This window comes from Equus caballus, chromosome 8 (assembly GCF_041296265.1).
Source record: "Equus caballus isolate H_3958 breed thoroughbred chromosome 8, TB-T2T, whole genome shotgun sequence".
Classification (NCBI taxonomy): domain Eukaryota; kingdom Metazoa; phylum Chordata; class Mammalia; order Perissodactyla; family Equidae; genus Equus; species Equus caballus.
Window position 1 is genome coordinate 77,485,467 of NC_091691.1, and position 26,429 is coordinate 77,511,895.

Below are 26,429 nucleotides of genomic sequence, written 5' to 3' on the forward strand. Positions count from 1 at the left end.
TCCCCTTATGTCACCTTCCCTCTGGATACTCTGCTTTAGTCTTCCTCTGACAGTCTCAGCCTCCAACTGGAAAATAAGATCAGACCATTCTTTATTTATAACCCCCCCCCCCCCACCCAGAAGTGAACTCTACAGACAGTTTGGCTTGTCCCTTTAATTTTTGGAATCAAACTTCAACTCCTAACAAACTACTGTACATGCAACAACATGGATGAGTCTGGATGCATTATGCTAAGTGGAGGAATTTAGACTCAGAAGGCTACATACTGTGATTCCATTTCTATGACATTCTGTACCAGGCAAAACTAAAGGGACAGAAAACAGTGGTTGCTGGGGGGCAGGGGGTGGAGGGGTGACCAGAAGGAGGCACAAGGGAATTGTTGAGATGATGGAATTGTTATATACCTTGATTGTGATGGTGGTTAGCTGATTCTATATTTTTGTCAAAACTCATAGATCTGTACACTAAAAAGGGTGAATTTTACTGTATGTAAATTATACCTTAACAAAACTGACTTTAAAAAAGTTACTTATACTTGCCAATCCTTTTTGGAACAAGGCAAGGCATAAGTGGCTGTTAACTTTTGTAAATTCCTCACCTGCCTTTGAAAGTGGGAATTGGAACTCTCCATAAAGTCAAGTATGTCAAAGAAGAGGATGTCAGTGGTCCCTGCAGAAGATGCCTCTTTTTTTTTTTTTTTGTCAGGAAGATTCATCCTGAGCTAACATCTATTGCCAATCCTCCTCTTTTTTTGCTGAGGAAGAGTAGCCCTGAGCTAACATCTAAACCAATCTTCCTCTACTTTGTATGTGGGATGCCTCCACAGTGTGGCTGATGAGTAGATCCACACCCAGGATCCAAACTCATGAACCCGGGGCCGCCAAAGTGGAGTGTGCAGAACTTTAACCACTGGGCCATGGGGCCAGCCCATAGAAGATGCCTCATTTTGAAGGAAGTTCAGACCACAGGAGACCTTCCTTACACATTCATTCATTCATTCACTCGACAGTGTTAACTGAACACTTCCTAGGAGGCAGACTTGAGACTTGGCAAATCAGAAATGGCTGTGGAACAAGATACAGCTGCCGCCCATGAGGGGGTATAGTCTAGTGGTCCTAGGCAGTGGGGGACTGCAGAGAAGTAAAGAAACAGTAAGAAAACAGGGACCATGGAGCCCCTGGGAGGGGCATCAGCCTCATGCCAGAGTTGGGAAGCTTTTGAGAAGAAGCCAGCCTGAGTGTGGGTCAGTCAGGTAGTGTGTGGGCGTGAGGACATCCGTCCATGGAATGGACACAGGCAGATGCCCAGAGAGAAAGAGGGGCACATTTAGAAAACTGTAAGGAGTTCATTTTGGTTGGAGCATTGAGGCCAGGCAATGGGTATGTGTAGTCATTTCCAGCTAAGGAGTTTTTTCCTCTTTTCCTCCTTCCTTCACCCGTTTGAGGGCCTACTCTGAAGAAATATGTGTCCCAGAGAAGAGAACCTGCTGTCATAGTTGTGGGGCTCTCAGAAGGTTTTAAACACTTCATAAATTTTTGCTCAACAAATAAAGAGATTTCAGATTAATCGATCAAAAACCCCTGGGTCCTTAGGCTTCCTAACTTTTCGTGTCTCAGCTTGGGTCTGTGATATTTTTTACATTAGTACAAAGGAGAATTCGGATGCTAACAGGAATTGCATCAGCAAATAACAAGACCATCCCTAGAATCTTGCATGGGATCCCCTTGGTCTGAACTGTCTCACCTTGACTCAACACGGGTGTTTTCTCACTTTAGAGAGACTGTTCCAGGTAACCCAAATGGACATTTCCCAGGTTTCACTGTTGGGCCAGATTTCTGAATTGCGTAGAGAACAATTTCCAAATTGCCTGGCTAAACTTCCTATCTGTGCTAAAACACCTGTGTCATCACGCTATCCCATAGTAAGGGAGTCCATCCAGACCAAGTCATTGAGCAGTGGCTGAAATCAGCTAGAACATCTGTCCTCCAAAAAGACCCTCTGTAGAATGCCAGAATCCTCTGAGCCGACCAAAGCTGTGTCCACTGTGTCATTCTGAGGTGCTTCCATAACACCCTTCACCTACACCCATTTTGAAGCTGGCCTTGTCTGTTCTCGCCAGGAGCTTGATGTCTGGCATTGTAGCAGCATTAATTCTAATCATCAGCACCAAAGCAACTGGCTTGATGTCAAATGTATGGCTATTTCTGAGATTCAGCCACCGGATAAGTGAAATTCCAGTGTCTCATCATTACTCTGTTGATGGTGGTAATAAACTTGAGTGTGGCTCCTATTTATCCATCTTACTTGTCGATGAGGGCAGATTTGTTCTGCATGGTCACATCAAGTTGGGATGGGAAATCATCCTTTTAGAATATTGGTATCCTGGATCCAGAGGAGAACTCCAGGGCCTCATAGATTCCCCCACCAAAACTTTGAGCCCCACAAACCAGACCTCTGTTCCCTAATGCTTCTTCCAGGCAAGGACAGAGGCTGAAGGGGATCGTGAAAGGCGTCCTGTCTCCGTGTGAAGGGAAACGAGAAGATGCATGGGAGGGAGGGTACCTGCAAAGGGCTGATCTTTGGAACCGGGGATTTCATCTTCCAGGGTCATCTGTCAGAAGGGTTGGTAACGAAGTGGTACCGCTCACCTCGCCTGCTCCTCTCCCCCAACAACTACACCAAAGCCATCGACATGTGGGCCGCCGGCTGCATCCTGGCCGAGATGCTCACGGGGAGAATGCTCTTTGCAGGTAAGTTGCTGACGGTGCCACCTCCCTTCTCCTCTGGTGTCCTTCTATAAAAAGGGAGAACTGACTGCAAAAAACATGCTAATCCCAAAATATACTAGCCTTTCTCTTTGAAATTACCCCTGTGGCTTTTATGGCACTGCCTATTCTCATTTCAGACAAAATACTAGAGAGGCTGAAAAGAGCCTTTTGAGCACAGAACTTTCAAAATCAAGTAATCACTTGCATTCCAACACTTTGAGATTAACCTCTGAAAACACCCACCCTACGTTTTCAGCCCCTTCCTTCTCGCTCCCTGCCACTGTGAATGGTTGGTCTGGAGTGCTCATTTGGAGAGGGGACCCAGGGGGTCCCTGAACTGACCCTCCATGAGCCCAATGCAGGGAGAGGCCAAAGGGACCTTCGGGGAGCAGCTTGCGCAGAGGCCTCTCCAGTCTCAGGCCTCTCCTCCTCTCCCGTCAGAGCAGACCCTGCTGCTGTAGGCACTTGCTGGGGCAGCGTGCACAGCACTCACATATGCTTAGTGCCACACATGGCATCCTTGGGGGACACGGAAGAGCCCCAGCCTAGGCCACCAGCTTCTGGCAGACTAGAATCCATGGGGAACGGTAGTAAGGGGAGGCCCTCCATGCAGCTGGAACAGGGAGAGGCTTGGCTGGATTTATCCTAGGAGAGGTAAGTAGAAAGCTACTCAAGGGAAAATGGAAGGAAAAGTGGAAGTCAGAACAGCCTGGGAGTCAGAGAGGGCAGCAAGGACACAGACCTGAGCCACACCCGTGGTGCCAAAGCCTGACCCAGCGGTCAATGATTGCCTGGGTGTAGAAGATGAGTTAGTTTATTCCTTCCTCCCTTCCTTCCTCCCTCCCTCCCTCCCTCTGTCCCTCCTCCCTTCCTACCTTCGTTTCTTTCCTTCTTTCCTTTTGGGTGGGGACGATTGGCCCTGAGCTAACATCTGTTGCCAATCTTCCTCTTCTTTTTTTTTCCTCTCCAAAGCCCCAGTCCATAGTTGTATATCCTAATCTAAGTTCTTCTAATTCTTCTATGGGGATACCGCCACAGCGTGGCTTGATGAGTGGTATATAGGTCAGGATCTAAACCGGCAAACCCCTGGCCCCCGTAGTGGAGTGCGTGAACTTAACCACTACACCACCAAGCCGGCCCTTGATGAGTTAGTTTCCGAGACACATAGAGACTGAAGCCTCTTAGGGATGAGAACAGTGTCCATTTCCCGCATCCACCATGATGCCTGGCAGGGAGAAGGTGCTCCACAAATAATTATTTGTTGAATGAATAAATGAATGAGTGACTGAAGGCGTGAATGAATGCTTGGCTCCATGCTGTCCCGCCACACTTCTCCCACAGACCTGGCGTAGCCTGTCTTCCTCCCTCTGCCCAAAGGAGCACAGAGGTACTGTGTTCAAGATTCATTCCAAACCCAATTTCTTATTTCTGATTTTTTTCCTCCTAATTGGAATCCTCCTAATTGGAGATCAAAAACTAAGGCTCATTCCTAGCCTTAAAATAATTTCCATCCCCAGCCTGGTAAAGAACAGGCAGAGAGGCATATGGGAAGGGGCCTTCGAAAGCCTTGGGCCAGGCTGTTCCCATCACCTTAGCGCTAGCTGACTCAGTCTATGTCAGAGTGGTCCATTCCAGAGGCAGAGACATGTGACCAAGCCAGGCCTCAAAGACAGCAAGCAGCCTGCCCACAGTCACACAGCAAGTTAGTGGCAGAGTGAAGACAGGAACCCAGGGCCCCTGGCTCCCAGCCTACTGCTGCTCCCACTATTCTGTGTTGCGCTTCCCAGGCTCCTGGAGCCACTTTGGGGCTTCCGTACACTGCAGCCACTTGGGCAGCATGCTTGACCGTCTGGTGTTCCCTCCCCAGGGGCACACGAGCTGGAGCAGATGCAGCTTATCCTGGAGACCATCCCTGTGATCCGGGAGGAGGACAAGGCTGAGCTGCTCAGGGTGATGCCTTCCTTCGTCAGCAGCACCTGGGAGGTGAAGAGGCCGCTGCGCAAGCTGCTCCCCGAAGTGAACAGCGAAGGTACCTGAGCCTGACAGCCAGGCCAGCGTCTGGAGGCAGCGCTCTGGCTTCACCTCAGGGGAGTGGGGGCAGGTGGTCTCCTTCCAAAAAGACCAGTCATAGTCCCCGGATGCAGAAGCTGAGGCTCCCTGGCAGTGGCATTTGTCCCAGCTGCTTCACGCTGAGGATGACTGGCCTTGGGTTCGGCCATCAGGCAACTCTGGAGGCAGTCATCAGTGTCCTCCATATTCTCAGAGTGGTCCCTCTGGAAGGTTGACGTGGAGGTTGGCTTGGCTGAGACATGAGGAAACTTCCGGGGGTGACGGAAATATTTGATATCTTCAGTGTGATGGTAGTTCCAGGGGTTCAAAAACGTCATTGACCTGAACACTTAAGATTTATGCATTTTACTGGTTGCAAATTATACCCTAATTGAAATCAACCCTGAATTTTCTTCCTTTTCTTTCTTGTCTTCCTCATTTGCCTTCCTCCTTCATCTCCCTTTACTGTTTTGCGCTTGGAAGGCATGGTGTGGTGCAGAGAACATGAGCTTTATCAGCTTGAAAGCCAGACCCAGCCTCAATGCCCAGTTCCACCAGTGACTAGCTATTTGGCCTTGGGCAAGTTTCTTAACTTCTCTGTATCTCAGTTTGCTTGACTGTAAAATGAGTGCAATAATATATGTCACATAGTGTCGTTGTGACGAGTAAGTAGAATAGGATTTTTTTTTTAAAGATTTTATTTTTTCCTTTTTCTCCCCAAAGAGGCCCGGTCCATAGTTGTATATTCTTCGTTGTGGGTCCTTCTAGTTGTGGCATGTGGGACACTGCCTCAGCGTGGTTTGATGAGCAGTGCCATGTCCGCGCCCAGGATTCAAACCAACGAAACACTGGGCTGCCTGCAGCAGAGTGCGTGAACTTAACCACTCGGCCACGGGGCCAACCCCTAGAATAGTATTTTTAAAGCTCTTGGCATAGGATAGTTGCTCCATCTATCTTAGACATTATGTTATGAGTGGGCCTCAAACCTGCCAGAGGCTTCCTTATGAAATCCCCATGTTAGGTAGGATATAGGTTCAGCCAACTATAAGAGAGACCCAAATCCACAATGACTTAAATAACATTTATTTCATATTTAAGAAAAAAGAGGGGCCAGCCCGGTGGTGCAACAGTTAAGTTTTCACATTCTGCTTCGGTGGCCCAGAGTTTACTGGTTTGGATCCCAGGCGTGGACATAACACACCATTTGTCAAGCCATGCTGTGGCAGGTGTCCCACATATAAAGTAGAGGAAGATGAGCACGATGTTCACTCAGGGCCAGTCTTCCTCAGCAAAAAAGAGGAGTATTTGGTGGCAGATGTTAGCTCAGAGCTAATCTTCCTCAAAAAAAACGAACAAACAAACAAAAAAACTAAAAAAAAAAAAAAAGAAAAAAGAAGTTTACTTCTCTCTCATATAATAATCCAAAAGCAGACAGTCCAGGGCCAATATGGTGGACCTGCCCTACAAAGTCGTCCAGGGGCCCAAGCCCCTTCTATCTTGTCATTCTGCCATCTTAGGGTGCTGCCCCTACCCCCTGGAGAAAGGTGGGGAAGGGGGGCGTTCCCCTTGCCCTTAAGGTTGTGAGCCAGAATTTGTACACCTCACCTCCATTCACGTCCTGTTGGCCAGAACCTAGTCACATGGCCCCACCTCACTGCAGTGGAAGCTGCGAAGTGGATATTTATTCAATGATACTTTGTGTCCATTATTGTGAAAGAGAACAGACATAGGGTACAACTAGCAGTTTCTGCCACCCTCCTCCCCATCAAGAAACCAAAAACTTGGACTAACAATGTCTTTGGCCATGATCCCCATTCAATCAGTAAACTGCCTCAGTTTGCCCATCATTAAAGGGGAAGAGGGGTAATTTGATTCACCACAAATTAAGACTCAGCCCATCCATATTTACTTTGATTCCCAGGCCTCTGTAGAAATCCCACCATGACAAGAGGCGTATTCAACTCTTAGGAATTCTGGATCAAGGATGTGTCACCCATGTCCCTTCCCCCAAGCAACCACACACATAGCAGCCCCTTGGTGACTTGGCTCTGAGAGTGGTGGGCCTTGTCTCGATGAAATCAGAATTAGTGCCAGGTGGAAGATAAAGCTCCTCACTGTCATCACCAGCATCAGCCAACATTTATTCAGCCACTGTGGCTAGAGAACTGTGCTAGGTTTGGAAATTCAAAGAGGCCTAAGAGATGGTCTAGCTGGGAAGATAGGGAACGCCCATCAGAGATGAGTATGAAGGTTAAGGAGCACATCCTGAGGGGCCAGCGAGAGCTCCAGGCATTTGGAGAGGGGAAGAGAGCCCCCAAGCACTGACAGGCACAAGGAGCTGCCCTAGTGGAGTGGTGAGGGCTCAGATCAACAGGACAAGTCACAAACCTGATTGTAGGACGTGAAGCTGGACAGGTGAGAAGGGCCGAGAGGCCCAGCTGGTGAGTGTGGACTCGATCCTGTAGCTGAGCAGATGTTCTCTAACGCCAGGCTTGCTTCACCCTCCCAATGTGCCAGCTGCCACCAACATTTTCTGATTGGCCTCTGGCCTTGAAAAGTGGCCTCAATCAGCCTCCAGCCTTAGGGTAATGAGGTGGCACTGAAATGAAATATCAGCAGGAGAGAGGGCATTAAGCCCCTCTGCCCAGAAGAGCCAGCTGGTGACCCTCGGTTCACTCCCCCACTGCATATTTGATGCCCCGCGGGCCTGGTGAGAGGCAAGCAGGTGTCTGGCTGAAGCCCTCAGAGGCTCAAACGACGTGGTCCAGGTGGACTGGTCCCTCAGCAGCCAAGACAGCCATGACGCCACAGGCGCAGGACAAGGGAGCAGGCCCTGAGACTGCACTGGGGCACTCAGTTCTGATCTCCGTCTACTATAAGAAGTAAATACAGAACCAGTGACAAACCCGATGAGGAGACCTAATATACGGAACAGGTCACAGGAGAGCTCGGGGTGAAGCAGGGTTGAGGGGCTCAGGACCCTGCCCACCTGCCTCTCCATCTCCAGAGATGCCCCTGAGAGTCTTTCCAGGACCCCTAGGCTCTGAGGAGTCCAGTCTGGAATCCACTAGGCCACAGGAAGGTGACAAGATTGCACAGAAGCCTCAATATGCTAGAAGCACCTTAGAAACATCTAGGGAGGTTGAACTAGAGAAAAGGAGTTGGGGGGCGTGGTTTATGAGTTAAGGTAAAGCTAAAGCTGCAGCAGATAAACCTCAAGTCTGCACGGCTCCCCGCCCCCAGCAGTGGGTCACTGCTCTACTCAAGGCCAGACAGAGTCGGGGAGCCAGAGGGCCATGGCTGGGACTCAGGCCATCCGCCATCTTCAACACATGGCTTCCAAGGTCCCCCTGGGCACCAACTCCCAGCTGAAGCCAGAGGCAGAGAGAGCAGACACTCTTGCAGGATTCTTTATAGGTCGAGCCTGGAAGCGGGCTGCACATGTCACTTCCCCCTGTTCCACTGGCTCCAGTCACCCAGCCACACCTAACTGCAGGGGAGGCTGGGAGCTATAGGCCAGCTGTGGGCCAGGAGGAAAGGGGGCTTGCATGGGGTATGGCTGCTGCCTTGAAACATGAGAGGGGCAGTCATGGGGCAGAGAGAACATGGTCATTGGGGGACCACAGAGGGAGGGCTAGGCTCAGGGGTGGAAGTTCAAGGGGGCAGATTTAGGTTTGATATAAGGCAGGATTTCTAATATTCCCAGAAGTGTCTGGGTACCTGCGAGAGGACCAGCTGTCAGGGAGAGGAGAGAGGAGATTCTCATCCTTACTAGAATCCGTGGAGTGGCCTTCGGGACTGGCACTTTCCAACTTCAGGGTTCCCTGGGTCTTTTTTAATAATGATGATAATGGTGATGATGCCTGCCAACGTTTAGAGCTTTTAACTGTCTCATTTCCTTGTAAAAGGTCCAGTGTAATAGATGGAGCTGAGGGAGGGGCCAGGGGCCCAAAGAGGAAAGGCTTGCCCAGCCTGGAGCTGGGTAGCGCAGAGCTGGGCCATGCACCAGAGTGCCCGATTCTCCCCAGTCCTGAGAATTTGTGAGGCTGATCCTCCTTCAGGTCTGCAGCTCTGGGCCCAGAAGCATCCCCTGAGCCCCCAGAGCATTTGGGGGTGATCAGAGTTACAGCTGCCTAACCGATCTTTTGGTCTAAGGTTACAGAGCAGCACCGCATCCTCCTGGGAGGCCAGTGACCTTCTGAATCCATCAATTTCCTGAAACAGATGAATTTCCTGCAAAGAGATCCAAGACTAGTGTGAGGGGCAGGGTAATGGCACGGGCTGAGGCCCACCGGGAGCCCCTCTGAGGGGACAGCAGCCTGGGCCTGGAGCTCAGGGGCATTCCTCCCTTTCCACATGGGCTGTAACCTGATTAGCCAAGTCATGATTTTAGTGGAGCCTCCAGCGCTGAGAACTAATACAAAGTTCCAGGCTAGACCTTGCCCTGAGATAACCCAAGGCCCAGCTCACAGGGCAGATGGGTGCCCCTACTCCTGCTTAGGAAAAAGGGCACCAGGACCTGTGTGCACAGCAGATGTTCAGCCAATACACCCCCATAATGCCCTACTGGCTGCTGACATCTTGATATACCTTCATGCTGGTTGGCAAATAGCCACTGCACAGGGCTTCCAAGTGTCCCTTCCTGTCCCCAGGTTCCAGCTGCCCAGGACCTCCCTATGGCCTGGCCGCTAAAGGTCACTGCCTAGAACAGCAGAGGGGCTTCAGCCTGGTGGTTAACTATGTTGAAGATCAAGCCTGCCCGCCTTTGTTTGTCAGACCTCCAGGGATAGCATATGGCAGGAAGATCTCTGGGCTGTCGGGCCCTGTCCTGCTCACCCACCTCCACAGTGGCCTTTCCCACTGAGGCTCCTTACTGCTGGCTCCTGCACAGCACTCAACCTGTGACAAACAGGAGGGGTGGAGAAATACCCCAGCTTCCCCACCCAAGTGGAACCATCTTGGAGGTGTGTCTCATGCTGTCCCCTGGAAGACCCCAATGGTACTGAGCCCCAAGGAGGCATCTGCTCATTGGTTCATCTTCCATCAGCTTCTTTCCCCTCCTCTACTGGTGCTTCCTGCGATCACTGCCACATAAACTACCTTCCCCCCTAACCCTTGTCTCTGGAGAAATCCAGCCTAAGGCAGACCCCTGGACCCCTGTAACCTATGGCGACCTTAAGCCAGACCCTTTATCCCCCTGGGCCTCTATTAATTCTTTTGTGAAGTCAAAAAAGCAGCATCAGCTCTGAATTTGTCACTGGATTGTTGTGAGGATCATGAGAAAGAAAATGGCTAAAACCCTTTTTACCAATGGAAAAGTACAAACACCAGGGAACATCACCACGCTGAGGAGCCTCATTCTCAGCTTGGCAGGGGCAACAAATGACCTTCATGTCCTGCTTTACTCCCCACAGCCATTGACTTTCTCGAGAAGATCCTGACCTTTAACCCCATGGATCGCCTCACAGCCGAGATGGGGCTGCAGCACCCCTACATGAGCCCCTACTCATGCCCCGAGGACGAGCCCACCTCGCAGCACCCCTTCCGCATCGAGGATGAGATTGACGACATCCTGCTGATGGCCGCCAACCAGAGCCAGCTCTCCAACTGGGACAGGTACAGTTCCAGGGGTGTGCAGCCCCGGAGTCTAGAGCCCACATTCCCATCCTCCCTTTTCTATTTTGCCTCCATGACCTTTCCCTCCTTCTCTCAAGTTCTATAGCCCATGGGGCGCTTTCCCCCTACTTAGCTTCCTGCCTTTCTCTCTCCTGTCCCCTGACACAACACTCCCAGTAGATGACCAGCCATGTCTTACATATGCAGATCAGGGGCCTTCCTTTGTGCAACACAGCCACCAGCTTCCTCCCCACCCCAAGTATACTGAACATAGGGCTCGATACAATGTTCAGGAAGCTTTTAAAGAATACCCACTGTAGGAGCTCACATCTAGCAGGCTGGGAATTTTCCCTTGAGAAGTCAAATGCAGCAATGCGAGGAAAGAAAACAACGTGAAATTTACCACTACACAATAGTTGCATGTGGCTGACATCATTTGCACCTCCTGAGAGTGCCATTAAGCAAGGGGCCGTTATTATTGCCCATTGACACATGAGGAAGCTACAGCTCAGAGAGATTAGAGATTGGCATTGTGTCACACTACTAACACCTGGCCCGTTTGGGGTCCTCGCTAATCTGCATCCATGTCAGACACTGCTAAGGAATCACAGGACCCTTTCCCGCTAACCAGATGAGACCTCAGAATCCTTCTCTACACAGTGTCTCCAGAAGTCACTACCAATGAATCAGAGTTGGGTAGAAGATACGTTTTTTACCAATCTCTGCATGGGCACATAATGATCTCTTAGGTCCCTTCCTTTTCTGATCTTCTTAGCTCAGGCAGCTAAACTTTGGGGCATCTCCATCTGCTAATCCTGGGAGGGAGAGCTGAGAGCTGCTCCATTTAGAAATAGAAGTCGAGGGCTTAGCAACTAGGGCTCCGAGGGGTCCTAAACCGGAGCCCCACTGTTATGGGAATGTGACAGCTAGTTACATAAGTGACAGATGAGCAATTTCTCCTTTTCAGTCATTTGACAGATGATGGGTTTCAGATTAAGGAGGCACTGAGGGAGGGCCAAGGCAACATTGCTATTTTTGGACAGGTTTGTTGTCATCGACTGTTGTTATCAAGAGTTGTCAGCAAATAGAGATTAGTGACGATGCTTTTGCCACCCCCATGCTAGGCCTGCCCTTGCCTATGGTCCCTGCAGCCCCTCCCCCTCCACTCCACAGCATCTGGGGGCAGGGAGTGCTGGCTCAGCGAGGTTCATCCTGTGCTTATCATGGCTGCGGCATGGGGTTGGCACCAGGAAAAGCTGTAGCGGGCTTCTTCAGCCGCTGCCCCTCAACTCTGACCACCTCCAGACCTCGTGCACTTCTGCTCCCAACCTTTCCCATCACACCTGCATGAAGGAGGAGCATGACAAAGACCATGACAAACCCCGTGCTACAGGCCCTGCTGCTTTAGGCAAACTGCATAACTTCTGAACACTAGTGTCCTCGTCTATAAGGTGCGGGTGATACTACTAACTCCGCGGGGTTGCTGTGAAGACTAAAGATAACTTACTTTTGGCCTGTGGCCCGTGGCAGCCAAGAGTTAGGGTCTTCACAAGTTCTTCCTCCTAGAAATCTCTGCAGTTTCGAGGACCCTCATGAGAGGAGGCAGTGTTCACCTCCAGGAGTGACTCCTGCCCTAATGGCATCACTGGGAAGGTGGGCGGTACTGAGGCTGTCCCATGCCTTGCAAACCATACCTTGTGGACTGCCACTACCCATCTGCCCTTCACACGGTCAAACCTGCCTGTCCTTGGTGTGTTGGTTTTTCCTACGTGAGCGCTAGGCCTCCTATTCCGAGAGCAGCTGGCTGCTGGCTGCTGCCTCCTCTGTGCTCCCTGTCTTGCTCCCCACGGTTCTGCAAAAAGCACCTGGCACAGGGAGGGACAGCTTAGCCCAAGCGGATGGCCTGCCTGCCTGCCAGCCTGCCCTTCGTTTGCTCTTGGCTAGCTGATTTCACTCTCCACAGCTGCCGGACAGACGACAGAGGGCAGAATTCTCTCTTTGGATCTCTGGCCTCTCCTGAGGGTGTCTGTAATCTTTCTGCAGGCCCCACCTGCTCTACATCCGTGCAGGGTGCTGTGGAGCATCCAACCAGATCCACTAGGGCAGGAGTTCTTAGCCCTGGCTGTACCTTAGTATCCCCTGGGGAGGTTTTTAAACCATGCTGATGCAGGACCCCACCCTAGACCTACTGAATCAGAATTTGCGGCATGGGGTAGGCTGGAATTTTATTTTTAGTTCCCCCAAGTGACTCTAATCTGAGCCAGGGCTGAGAAGCACCCCCACTAGGGCCTTGCTACTCAAAGTGTGGTCCCTGGACCATCAGCATCAGCAGCACCTGGGAGCCTAATAGAAATACAGAATCTCAGGCCCCATCTCCCATCTCTTGGATCAGGATCTGCATTTTAACAAGGTCCCCAGGCAATTTGTGTGCATATCAGAGTTTAAGGAGCACTGCATAGTGGATCAGCTAGAAAGAACGTTCCGTGAGGACAGGGGGTTTGTTGTTTTTTTCACTACTGTGTCTGGTAATGCCTAAAACAATGCCTGGCACATAGGTGCTCAGGAAATACTTGTAGGGGATTGAATGAATATAAAAGAACACAGAGTTAAGCTAAACACTTGGTCCCTCTACCTGAGCCCTCAAGGCTCACCATTACCTTGTCGCATCACCCTCCCACCTTGGGAGTGGAAGGGGACAGGAGCTGGAGGGACTGGGAAGGAATGAAAAACCGGCCTGTGGGTGGCAGACAGGGATTAGGGGGTTTGGCTCCCTCCGCGATGCCACCCCTCCTGGGGGGGTCCGATCACCGTTCCATCTGACCCTTGCAGGTACCCTGTGAGCTTGTCGTCGGACCTGGAGTGGCGGCCCGACCGGTGCCAGGACGCGAGCGAGGTGCAGCGCGACCCACGCGCGGGCTCGGCGCCGCTGGCGGAGGACGTGCAGGTGGACCCGCGCAAGGACTCGCAGAGCAGCTCCGAGCGCTTCCTGGAGCAGTCGCATTCGTCCATGGAGCGCGCCTTCGAGGCCGACTACGGGCACTCCTGCGACTACAAGGTGGGGTCGCCGTCCTACCTGGACAAGCTGCTGTGGCGCGACAACAAGCCGCACCACTACTCGGAGCCCAAGCTCATCCTGGACCTGTCGCACTGGAAGCAGGCGGCCGGTGCGCCCCCCACCGCCGCGGTGGCCGCGGATCCCGGGGCTCGCGAGGATGAGCCTGCCAGCCTCTTCCTGGAGATCGCGCAGTGGGTCAAGAGCACGCAGGGCGGCCCTGAGCACTCCAGCCCGCCCCGCGAGGGCCCCGAGCGCCGCCTGTCTGCCTCTCCGCCCGGCCGCCCGGGCCCCATAGACGGGGGCGCCAGCCCCCAGTTCGACCTGGATGTGTTCATCTCCCGCGCCCTCAAGCTCTGCACCAAGCCCGAGGACCTGCCGGACAATAAACTGGGCGACCTCAACGGCGCGTGCATCTCCGAGCATCCTGGGGATCTCGTGCAGACCGAGGCCTTCTCCAAAGAAAGGTGGTGAGGGCGGAGGTGGCGCCCCAGGCCCCCAAGCAGGAGGCCCCACCCGGGACAGCCTGGGCCTGGCAGGAGGGGGCCACCTCCCTGGCACCTCCACCACCCCTTCCACGCCTCTCTGCTGCCTTGAGGTTAGCAGAACACAGGAAGGATCCGAGGAGTGAGAGGAATGTCCATTTCTTAAACTGCCTTAATAACTAGCCTTTAACCTCTGGGAGCGGGTTTGAACAGGAGCCTAGATTGGGGGCTGACTGCTCTCCCAGTGCAGAGGAGGCCCTGGCTTTTTATAAGTGGTGGTGTGCAGGGAAGAAACATGTCTTCGGCAGCAGTGTCTGCAGGCCCTGCCTGGGTGGCTGGGTGCAGAGGAACCTTGCAGGCACAGTGTTGAAACCATCTCACCCAACTGGCCTCAACCGACAGGTGAGGAAGCACAGAGAGCCCCGGAGAAGCAAGTGACCTAAGGTCAGGGCCTAGTCAGTGTCCCAGAAAGCCTTGAATCCCAGTCTCCTGCCCCCAGGCCAGTGTCTGTCCACTACATAATGTCTTCCTCCGCTGGGGTCACTCTGGCTTTTCAATCAGAAAACATGGTCCAAGGTGTTTCTTCCCTGTCCATTACCATCTAACCCATTCTATATTCTTTTATTCAGAGCAATGTTTCTTGTATTCCAAAATTGGAAACTGAGCCAGTTTTACCCTAGTCACCAAGCATACTTTTTCTGGCTCTTCAGGTCCTTAAAAATTCCCATCTGCCACACCCCTGTATTTGCCTCACCCCTGCATGGTCTGAAATCTTTATTTCAGACCAGACCAGTTTGGGGTCTGTGGGTAAAATGACTCATTCTCTTGGGCCTGTGCACACACCTCCTCCAGAACTCCCTATGCACTTTCCAGAAATGTGCGCAGACACAAAGACACAGCCCTACTTCCTGAGGGGACATCATACATGGGTGAGTTTGAAGACAGCTATTCCAAGACTCCCTCCAGCCTGCACCCCACTCCCCCATGCACGTATACACAGCTCCTTTCCAACCCAACACTGGGAACTCATGTTCTCGGCATGAGGACAAAAACAATGAGGTGCCCGCCATAGAGAAACTGTGTTAGGAGAGAAGATTTCACATGAGACCTATCAGGCTTCATTAATACCACCCTTGATTTTGATTGCCCTTTTAGCCTTGGCAAAGAGCAGCCCCTAAAGAAATGCACTGGAGAGCAAGTGGCCTTGGGGGCAGGAATCCAGAAAGATAGGACGGTATGAAAGGTGGGATGCCAACAGCGAGGGCCCTCAGGGGTCAGGCACCAGCATGGGGACCCCATGACAAAGGAAGGGACTCCAAGCCACCATGCCCCTCATCGCTTAGGCTAGGATGAGTTTGGAGCATGCAAACCCAGAGGTGTGCTGGCACACAGAACCTGGGGTGATGGTGTGTGGCCCAGCAGGGGCTCTGCAGAAGCATAGTCCATCCCCTGGAATGCCCTGCCATTTCCATCACTGGCGTTCAGCTCCCCATCCCCAAAGATACCCACAGGAAGTCTAGCCAATCTGTAAGCAGAGTTGTCCCCAGTGTTGGTCTTGGGCTGTGGTCACCCTCACCTCAACAGCACCTTAAATCTAATCAGCTAACTAGGATTTGTACATTGAAACCTGCTACATGTTAGAAACTTATATTTAAAAACAGAATTAATCACACTGACCAATTTTTAAATGGAAAATATGTAAATATGAAGTGTTTTGGTTTTTTCTTTCTTTTTTTTTTTTTAAAGAAGAGGAAATGTACACCGCTCCTCATGTGCCATTTGTCCTCAGAGGGCGGCTTTACGTTTTTGGTAAAGGAACAAGCTGCTGACCTTGACTAGGAGTTCATTTATAATTGTTATTACAGAGGAATTGTTATTACTACTCATGTTTTAAAAAGATCTATTAAACATTATTAAACTTGATCAGGACGGGCCAAATAAAGTTTTATTGGAACACAGACTCACTTATTAAGTATTGTTTCATTCATTTATGTATTATCGGAGTCTGTCTTGGCAGTGATTGATTCATCGGAGCCTGACTGGCTTCTCCCTGCACCCCTGAAGGCCAGTGTTTTGAGGCGTTGCAGTTGGAGGGGAGAGGAGAATCTCCACAGGTTGGAAATCAGGGAAGTGATTCCAGAATCTCCTGGGTCAGGCCTGGTGTCTGTGTTGTAGATTTCAGACCATGTCTTGGAGCCAAAACTCTGAATCTTCTGACCAAGGCTGATTCCTTCCAGTCACAAAAGGTGCCAGCATCATGGGATTTTGGGGAGCCAACCCCAAAAAATACCCACAGAGCCACACCTCCCAGATGCCTGAGAGCCCACCCAGCTGAAGCCCACCGCTTTGTAATACCTGCGTCAAAGCATTAGCCCGAACTTCATTTTTCAACAAATGTAAACATAGACAATAGAGAGGGGTTTTAAAATTTGTTTCTGTTTATTTTGGCTTTCCTGAAAGGCCCTTTAATTAAAAGAACTTTCTACTGTTGCAATGCATTTGAGCCAAGAGAAGCACCCTCTTAAGCCAATTATGGGGTTCTCACCAAAGTGTCGGCTGAGAGTGACTATCTCCCTGCCAGGCGACGGGAGTAAAGAGAGTGGTCCAGAGCTGTGGCAGAGTCCTGGTTGAAACCTTAGATTGGAGAAGCCTTGAGGCCCAATTTGAGGCTTAGGCTGCTAGAATATAGGAAATAAGGTTTGAGGTGGAGGAAGTTCAGAAGCCCCAACAGCAAACAGCAGCAAAAGGAAAGAACTAAGAGGAGGAAAGAAGGCGGCTCTCCTCATGCACTTGTGTGTTGTCTGATCCTGTCACCTGTGATCCTGTGTTTCTACTCACAACACTTCTGACGCTAAATGCAAGTTTTCCACACCAAACAATTCTCCAGTTCTCTGCAGACTGGCCTTAGAAGCTGCACCTCCAGGCAGCTTCTGCCTGACTCAGGGCCTCATCTATGCAGTAAGGAAAGTAGGATGGGGCACTGGCTTAGTTTCCTTCAGAAGCAAACCTGAGACAAAGAATCAAGTGCAAGTAATTTGGGCCTAGGAGGAAGGACCTCAGGAGACACGGAGAGCAATGGGGAAGTGATGGGGAAAGGAAGGAAGCCAGCAAAGGATAAAAGTCAGCGCTGTGGGCAATGGCAGCTTAATCCTGGCGGGGAGCTCCATTAGGCAGAAGGAACATCCACCTCAGGGCCTTCCCACCCAGCCACTCCTTGGCTGATGATACTCTCCTGGGCTGCTACTTCCCCACCACCTTTGGGCGTGTCCTGGGGCAGAACAGGCTCCAGTGCCCAGAGAAAGCCCACAGGCAAAAGGACACAGGTGTTGGCAGATAGGAGTTGGGCTGGCACGCACAAAGGCGAGGGCAAAGGGATGTCGGTAGAGCGCCTACAACACCCACAGGTGTCAACAATAGAATAACATGAAGAGGCTCCAGGACCCACGTAGAGTATGCTTGCTAGTGTTGGCAATACCTTTGGTTTTGTCAACCCTTCCTCCCTCCCTACAAGGATTAAATTGGCCACAGGGCAGGAAGCCTCAGCTAAAGCTCCAGTAAGCAGAGGTGAAAGTAGCTGGAGGTACTAAGTTGAGTTGCTACCTAAGCAGCCCATGGCTTTTCCTTTAATCCCTGGAACATCCCAAGCTCACCATCAGTGTCCCCGCCAATAGTCTCACTAATCCAACTCTGGCATCAGCAATCCCTATCACTGTTGAGAAGTTCAGGTATCAAACCAATGGGGGTCTTTGTGTCAGAACCAACTGGTGGGCCTGTGGCTTGAGAGCAAGAGCTGTGTTCTTGCCTGTGCTTAGGACCGTTTTTATCCTTGAGACTTGAATTGCTTTCTTTTACACTGAGAATTTCACTAAGACCACTAAAACCCTTCCAGATTTTGACATTCAAGATCTCGGAGTTCAAGTTAATTAGTCTCAACTGATGTCTCTTTCTTGCTCTGCACATTCTTAATTAACTGGTGCATTAACACTTCTATGCCTTGACACCTTTTAGCACCCAGTGGCACGCATGGACATGACAATGTGGCAGGGTTCTGAGTACAATCCACAGTCAGGAAACAGAACCCAATCCACCAGAGGACTGATCCCGTGGCTCCAGTCTCCTCGGCACGGTGCTCTGGCCGGGCAGCTCAGCTGAGCTCTGGGTCATTCAGTCCCATTAGTAATATTGGCTCTGTTTCCACTCTGAAACCAGGAAGAGCCATCTCAGCATTAGAAGGATGCCAGACTCAGGGTCCTCACGGTGCATCAGATTGGCCCTTCAGGGTGCCTACCCAGCCCAGCCCTGCGGTCAAGATTAGTTGACAGATGTGGAGCAAATAGGTTCTGTTGTGGGATAGAGGAAGCACACAAATGACAGGTTTGTGACTAAGAACAAAACCTCCTCTTCAACAATTGTTTCACCCTCTGTCTCCCAGAGCTGCTAACAAGTGGACCAAAAAGGTTTATATTTTCTCCACTCTAATTCATAGACTCAATACTAAGATAGAGCTTTAAGTGACTGAGAAATTCCTTTGCACAAACAAGGACACCGTGAGCCATGCTGAGTTAGTTAAGTCCACTGCCATTGTTTTAAAATATGGTCTTGGGGGTCCCAAAGGCTATGAAAGCGTGTTCATCACTCTTGACTTGGTTCCCTCAAATCAGTCCCTGAGATGGAGATTCTTGAAAAAGTGTTGATTGAGGGAATGCCCTAAGAAGAGGAAGAGTACAGGAAGCAGTTAGGGCTGAGGAAGGATGCTCAGCAAGCACATGGTCTGAGTGGAGACCAGTTTCAGCCTGATCCCACAGAATGCTCTGGGGCATGAATTGCACTGAGGAGTTGGTCCCACCTGGAGGAAAAGAGGACAGCCTTTTGTGCCCCCATGTCAGTCAGCCATTGGTTCTGGCTGTGGGGGTTGGGGCAGGGGAGCAGAACCCATTTGGCCGAAGGCAGTTCTCCTAGGAGTGGCTGTGAGCCACTTAGCAACCAAAACCCACAGCAGCTGAACAATGGGCACATTCACTGCTGAAAGGGATCTGGGCAGGGTACCATCTGCATTGCAGGGCACTGCACTAGGCCCTGTGAGGCATAAAGAGGCAGAAGAAGGACCTGCCCCAGTGGCTTTTTATGGTTTGGGTAGATCAATGGGAAAAATATATAAAACCTCTGAGGTGCAAGTAAGAGACCTTCAAGGTTCCTGGTGAGTACTCCAAGATCCAGTTCCAGCCCTTGCCTTATTAACATGCTCTTCTTAACATTCCCAAAAGTTCCCTTTCTACCTCTGCTCCCCACCATGGTACCCTCAGCCAAGTGACTATGTTGGGGGTCCCCAAGACCACCCTTAGGCTCAATAATTCACTAGAAGGACTCATAGGATTCAGAAAAGCTGTTATACTCACGGTTATGGTTTGTTAACAGTGAAAGGATACAGATCAACAAAAAGAAAAGGCCTGTGGGCAAAATCCAGGAGAAACCAGGTGTGAGATTCCAGGTGTCCCCTCCCAATGGAGTTGACATGCTTAATTCTCCCAGCAGCAATGTGTGACAACACATGTGAAGTATTGTCAACCAGGGAATCTCACCTGAGCCTTGGTGTCCAGGGTTTTTACTGGGGATCAGTGACGTAGGACTCTGACTGATCTCAGTCACACGGTCTCCAGTCCCCCAAAGGCCAAACTGATTCAGCGTGGACCAGAGCCTCAGATGTACACTGCGAGGCTCAGAGGTTGTCACCAAGGAGCCAGTCAAGGGCCAGTCCTTCTGAAGAACGGCCTTCCTTTGGAATGTAAAGCATCTGAGAAACTAGTGTCTGCTGAGTTAACCCTCTACTGCATGGTGACATTGAATATAGCTGTGTCTCCTGCAATTCTAAAGTTTGTGAGAGTTTGTCTTGTGTGAACATTACAGCAAAGCTGAGGCAACACAGCTATTTATAACAGAGATCTTATTAGGTAAAATATACCTGCACATTTTTAAGAATATGCAGCATTATTAAAATACAGTAATAATAAAAGCAGGCATGCTGAGGCAGATGTTAAGCAATCTAACGCCTGAGATGCCTTTTCTTATTGAATCGTGGTCTGCTTATGAAAGCCAAGCCTGTCGACTGATTTGTGAGTGAGATCGCTGCTCATTCTGTCAGCAGGGTTATTGCCACTGGGGCAATTGTGCCACATGCATGATGGATTGCTTTGGGAGGCAGTCATTTCCAGCTACCCCAGAGCTGTACTGAAACGACAAGCTGAGGGCCTCTGAGTTCTGTAGCTGAGGGCACTCTCTGGCTGTGCAGCTGCCTAAGGGATGGCCAAATGAAGCAAGAGGCAAGATTGAGAACTGAGGATGTCAACAGTCAGGCTGAGCCACACACAGCACCAACCCTTGAAAGATGGTTCTCTGGGGGCCCTGGAGGTGAGAAGGAAGGAAAAGATTCAGATTTCTCACATATGGGCTCCTACCAGTTATGATTAGGGAGTGTGGTTAGGTTAATTTTATGTGCCAACTTGATTGGGCCATGATGCCTAGATATTTGGTCAAACATTACTCTGAATGTTTCTGCGAGAATATCTTTAGATGAGATTAACATTTAAGTCAGTGAGCTTTGAGTAAAGCAGGTGCTGTCCATAATATGAGTAGACCTCATCCAATCAGTTGAAGTCCTCAGTAGAACAAGGGCCTGACTTCCCTTGAGCAAGAAGGACTTCTGCCAGGAGACAGCCTTCAGACTTCAACTGCAACACTGGCTCCTCCCTGGGTCTCCAGCCTGCTGGTCCACCCTACAGATTGCAGGTTTGCCAGCCTCCATAACTGTGTGAGCCAATCCTTTAAAATAAATCTCTCTCTCTTCTCTCTGTCTCTCTCAATCTCTCTCTCTTTTTCCGTATATATGTATTGGTTTTGGTCCATCTTATTCATTTTGTTTCTCTGGAGAACCCTGACTAATGCAGAGGGGCAGGGCTTCAGGTGTGTCATCCATTTTAATCCTCAACTGAAGAGGCAGATGTCATCAAAGCCATTTCACAAATGAGGAAACTGAGGCACAGAGAAATTAAATTGCTTGTCCAAGGTCAGCATAACATAGGGATTCAGAGCAGGCATAATAGAGCCAGACAGCCTGAGTGAAATTCCAGCTCTCCCACTGACTAGCTGTGTGACTTGGGGCAAGTTGCTTAACATTTCTATGCCTCAGTTTCCTTATCTGTAAAATGGGATGATGATGGTAATAATAGTAATAATACCACCTAACTCATATAATCATTATGAGTATTAAATAAGTTAAAATATGTAAAGCACTTAGACCGATACAGTGTTTGGCATGTAGAAAATGCTATATAAGCGTTTGATAAATAATTAAAATAAAAACGATTATACCAATAGTAAATGATGGATCCAGAATTCGGGCTTGATAACACTTTCAATATTATGTGTTCTCTGGGGTTTTTACATTGCTCTACATCAAACAATGTGGAAAATCTACTTTCCCATTAAAAATGACAATCAACAACAAAAACACCAGCCTTTGGAGTATTTGCCGAGCCCACACCCTCCCTTCTCTGAGAAGTATACTCCCCCACCCATGAGGGAGGCCCCTGCATCCAGGTGTGAGCTCTGGTGACGCTCCTCCCTCACCGCTCTCAGCCCTGACATAGTGGCTGGACCAGGGCACACACCTGACTCAGGTTGGGCCGATCATCTATCTCTCCTGGGAATTTAGATGCAATACGCAGAGATACGTGTCAGTCTTTGCTGTTGCTTGAACTGAGGACAAGCCAACGTCAGAACTGTGGGGTGACCAAGTTCATCAAGTGTCCTTAATCACAGAGGGAGAAGAACAAGGCAGGAGGAGAGAGAGAGAGAGACAGAGAGAGAAATTTCCCTAGTGCTGCTGGTCGGGTTTCTCCCTGTTTCAATCCCTTTGGAGACCTGACTGCACCTTGTGCCCCTGGTTCCCATCAGATACCCCAAGACCTTGGAATAACACCCCTGTATGTGCATCTCCCTGGAGTGCACTCTGTCACTTGCAACTGAGAAGAGCCTTGACTCAGCTGCCCTCCTGTGGCCTGGCCTGGCCTGGCCTGCAGGAGCCCTGTGTTGAATACCCAGACCTGACCTGGATGTGGGGGCCGCCTTAGCCCCCCCATCCATTCACACATGGTATAGGTAGCTCATCACAGCAGCCCCCTGTGAGCAGTGCTTTGAGAAAAGGGGGGGAGCTGAGTAGTTCCATGGGGTGAATATCTCTGGGAAGAATTTAGACAAAGCCCAGAGTCAGGTGAACCCACCTATGGGAGCTAAATGAACACCAGTTGGGAGGGGAAGATGTACAGGGACCACAGCAGGCCAACCTCATCTCCTCCACAGTCCTGCCTGGGGCTGTCCCGACCTGGGCAGAGCGGAGGTCAGTCAATGCCAAGAGAAGTCCTTTTGGCTTAGCATATACACAGCACCTGATGTTCTCACTGAGAACGGACATCCAGAGACCGAGGACACCAAGCTGTTGGTGTAATTAAACTTCCATCAAAATCTGTGAGCATGAGAATTTATCCAACCAACAAATGTCCCTCGGACCACAGGAAGGAGAAGAGCCACAGATGTTTTACCAAATGGATCTCATTAAATTAATTACATTACCACTGGACAGCTCATTCAAGGCCCTCAAGGAGTTTTAAAAACGTCAGCAGTGTCAGAGCAGAAAGAGACTATCTAATGAATTCAATGCTCATCCTAGAGATAAGGTTGTAGGTTCAGGCAGGCTAGGTGACAGGGGTAAGGTCATACAGCAACCTGGTGACTCCTGACTCATGATCAACTGCTCTTCCTTCTATAGTGTGATGCCTTACCCTGGGGCCTTGAGGCATTCACTGTGGTTCACTGTCTGAAAACCATTTCCAACACCCTTTCTTCTTGTCTGTCTCCCTAGAAGCTGAAAACTTTATTTTCCCAACTATCATGGAAGAAATCCACAGCCATGTGACCCAGTTCTGGTCAATGAGATATAGAGGGATGTTTCCGGAGAAGCTTCTCAATATGTCAGTTAAAAGGCCATCATGAGAAGAAAATCTTTTACCTCTGCTTCCTGCTTTTGAATTTGGATGCAATGCTGGAACTGCAGCAGCCATCTTGAGATCACAAGGCAACAAGCCAAAGGACAAAAAGTCAAATAGACCATGGAGATGAAAAAGTGGGATAGAGAAAGAACTCAAGTCCATAAAGATGTCATTAAGCTACTGAACCAGCCCTACCACTGCCTACATTCAGCCTTTTTGTTAAGAAAACAGTAAATATTGTTATGATTAAGCCAGTTAGTCCTCAGTTAGAAGTTTTCTTTTACGTGCAGCTGACGGCATCCCCATGAATACAAGACTTCTTTGCAGGTCTCTGATTCCTCCACTATCTTGTTCTAGCTCATCCCTGTCACCGTTGCAGTCTGGGCTCCTGCAGCTTGGGAAACTCTTGGTGCAGACTCGCTGTCTAGTTCTCTAACATCTGCAGTTGGGAAACTTTGCTACATGCTTGTGGCCACACTGGCTGATCGCAGGAGGCTATTTCTGCCCAGGGTTCTCCTTTCATTACAAAGAACCTGGCTTTTCCTAGAACATTTGAGCAAAAGTTCCAAAGCACGGTGACTGTTTGGGCTCTCTTAGAGACTGTATCTATAGTCATATGTTGGCTCTCACCCTCTCCTGTTACTCAGGGAAACCTTCTTGCTGTATTGCATCCTTAACCTACAGTTCTCCAGCCACCCCATCTGTCCAGCCTATTTTCTGAGATATTTACTGGACACTTAGCCATCTCAGGAATAGCCGCATTTCCCCCTTTTCAAGTCCTCCTCCCTGTTTTTCGTATCTGCTCCTATCTCCCACCTTGCATCTGCCGAGAAATATAGACATCTATCCAGAGAAGCTCCCATCTGTAAGCCCCATTGCTCATGATTTCCAGTCCTCTTTCTCCTTCAAAGTGAAGGGTAAGGAGCAGCTTTGGTGAAAGAGAAGAGCATGAGGATGAGTTGCAGGCTCAGCCCACAGAACACCACACTCTCCATTCTGTCCTCCTGCCCTAAGCCACTCGCCCTTTAGAGCAGAAACGGCTTAGAACTAAGAACTGCACAAGACCAAGAGGCATTCCTCTCTCAGCTGTTATTTTGATGGGGCCTTTTTCTACCTGCTTCTCTTCCCATCCAAACGTCCTTGCTCTACCCTTTTGAAATTCTGATTGGTGCATGTTCCAGATCTGCACTGGCCAATCCAGTAGCCGCTCGCCACTTGAATGTGGCTAGTTTGAATTGAGATGTGCTGTGTCAAACACACACCAGATTTCAAAGACTTAGCACTTCCCCCCAAAAAGAACATGACATCTCATTCATAATTGTTTAGATTGACTACATATTCAAATTATAATATTTTTGATATCTTGTATTAAATAAAACATATTAAAACTAATTACACCTCTGTCTTTCTACTTTTTTAAATGAGGCTGGCTAATACAAAAATTATAAATTACATAGATGCCCCACATTGTACTTCTCTTGGATAACACAGTTCTAGAATGCTGTGGGCTGATTATGGCCTTAATCCTTTTACAATAATATTTCATTTCAGCGAGGTCTCCATCCTCTCAGACTAAAGAAGTGAACCTCGTGGTAGCACTCCAGGTCCCATGCAGTCTTTGTAGGGCAGGTCCCTTTCAGATCAAATCAAATCATAAAAGTGTTGGGCTCTTGTCTTAAAGACAAGACTTTGCAAACCCACTTAAACTGCCCTCAACAAAAAAGGGGAGTTTGTTAAACAGATACAATCGTGTCTCTCAAAATATGAAGGCAGGAAACAGAATCGAGCCTCATGAGAGACTGAACACAAGCCCCTGAGAAGCCAAGAATTAGGGTTCTTCTCCTCATCTCCCTTTGCAAAGGTGTTATTATCTTATCTCTTGTCCCAACCACTTTCATTTCACTTGGAGCCCTGAACCCGAATGTCCTTCTGCTTCATCTGAGGTTAGCAAAATCAATCACTGAAGTCACCAGAACAGAGTGGAGGATCAAGATGACCCGCTTACCAGATTACAGGTAATTTATTTTATCTCCACTGGTGCCAGACACTGCATTTTACAGTTGGGTCCTGTGGCTCTGAGCTGTGATTTATTTATTAGACTTGACAATGAGATAAGTCTGCCTTGTGCATGCAGAGGAAATTTCAGTCTGAATCAGAAGGTGGAAGGAACTGCTGCCAAGGAAGGCCACTGATTTAAAGGGGGGCGAGCCTCCTCACTCTAGGGGAGCTCAGCTTTTGGCTTGCAAAATTAGGTCAAAAAGGATGGAACATCCTTACAATAACTCGTAATTACAAAGATCTGCCTATATGGAGGATTATGGAAACAAAACTTCACCCCTTAAAAACATAATGGGACCTGATCAGATTAAAAAAAGCAGCTAAGGCTAGACCTCTCGGGAGAGTGCATACGTCCCCCAAACGGAGTGAGCAAAGCTCTGTAGAAAAGACCCCTCACGTGCCCTCTACTCCAGTCTGTCCCAGAGTGCCAACATCTCTCACATCAGTCATTCCGTTGTTCCATGCAACCTGGCAGGAACATCGCCTTGCACTAGCATATCCTTCACCAGCTCAGCTAGATTTAGAGCAAGGCCCAAGAGAAAGGAACAGAGGTCATAGCAGTTTGGATGAAATGGGCAGGAAAAGTGTGAGCCTGCAACAGAATGAAAGGTTGCAGACTATGCCACCCAAGATATGCCCTTTGGCATACAAATTATTTCAAGCTGAAGGCAATAAAGCAGCTGCAAATGCAGGACAAGCTCTCTCTGCCTTTCCCTTTTTCTACATAAAGGCAGGATATAAATCCTCCTTTTACTGGAGACAGAGTCTTACCAGCCCAGAGACGGCACCAGAGGAATCCATGAACAAACCATACTCCTTAGGTTCCTCCCACACAGTTACCTTCCCTCGGTTTGTAGCTGTTGGAAGTCTACGACAGCTTTCCTTTGTCCTGTTATTTCTCTACAGATGTTTTGTTGTTCGTTGAAGATAAGCCAGAGTTCTAAGCCATCACTTTGAGTTACTCTTCATTTTAGGTTTCTCCCATGTGATATGCACTGCGTGTGTTAGTAAACTGTCTGTTTTTCTCTTGTTAATCTGTCTTTTTGTTAGAGTCCCAATTGAAAACCTAAGATAAGTAGAGGTCAAGTTTTGCCTCCTCTGTGAGAACCTCTCTTCAAAGGAAGAGAGATGAAGACTAGGTGGGAAAATCACTGACCATTGAAGGAGGTTGAACTGGACTGAGAATGAAGAGGGGAATTTCCATAGGGAGAGGTGGGGGAAAGTCCTCTAGGAAAAGTTTTTTTTTCTGCTGGACAGGGAATCTGAAATCACTCCCAGGGATGGGAGAGCCAGGTCAGGACAGGAGCAGGCCCTGGGCTGAAGCAGAACCTCACAGGACGCAGAGAATACAGACGGGTG

The 26,429-nt window shown here is 49.5% G+C and overlaps 1 protein-coding gene across 6 annotated transcripts in view; it reads left to right on the forward strand.

Moving 5' to 3' along the window:
- MAPK4 (mitogen-activated protein kinase 4) overlaps positions 1 to 15,931 on the forward strand; it is a 154,580-nt gene extending 138,649 nt beyond the window's left edge. For 3 of the 6 annotated variants that reach the window (XM_023647816.2, XM_023647815.2, XM_070275656.1), the window contains exons 3-6: positions 2,607 to 2,751; positions 4,637 to 4,798; positions 10,233 to 10,434; positions 13,264 to 15,931. In XM_023647816.2, coding sequence (XP_023503584.2) covers positions 2,607 to 2,751; positions 4,637 to 4,798; positions 10,233 to 10,434; positions 13,264 to 13,960 — 1,206 coding nt within the window. In that variant the 3' untranslated portion in view covers positions 13,961 to 15,931. The remainder of the gene's footprint in view (positions 1 to 2,606; positions 2,752 to 4,636; positions 4,799 to 10,232; positions 10,435 to 13,263) is intronic. The other 3 variants (XM_070275657.1, XM_023647817.2, XM_070275658.1) reach the window with 1 other exon arrangement.
- Positions 15,932 to 26,429: the final 10,498 nt, after the last annotated feature.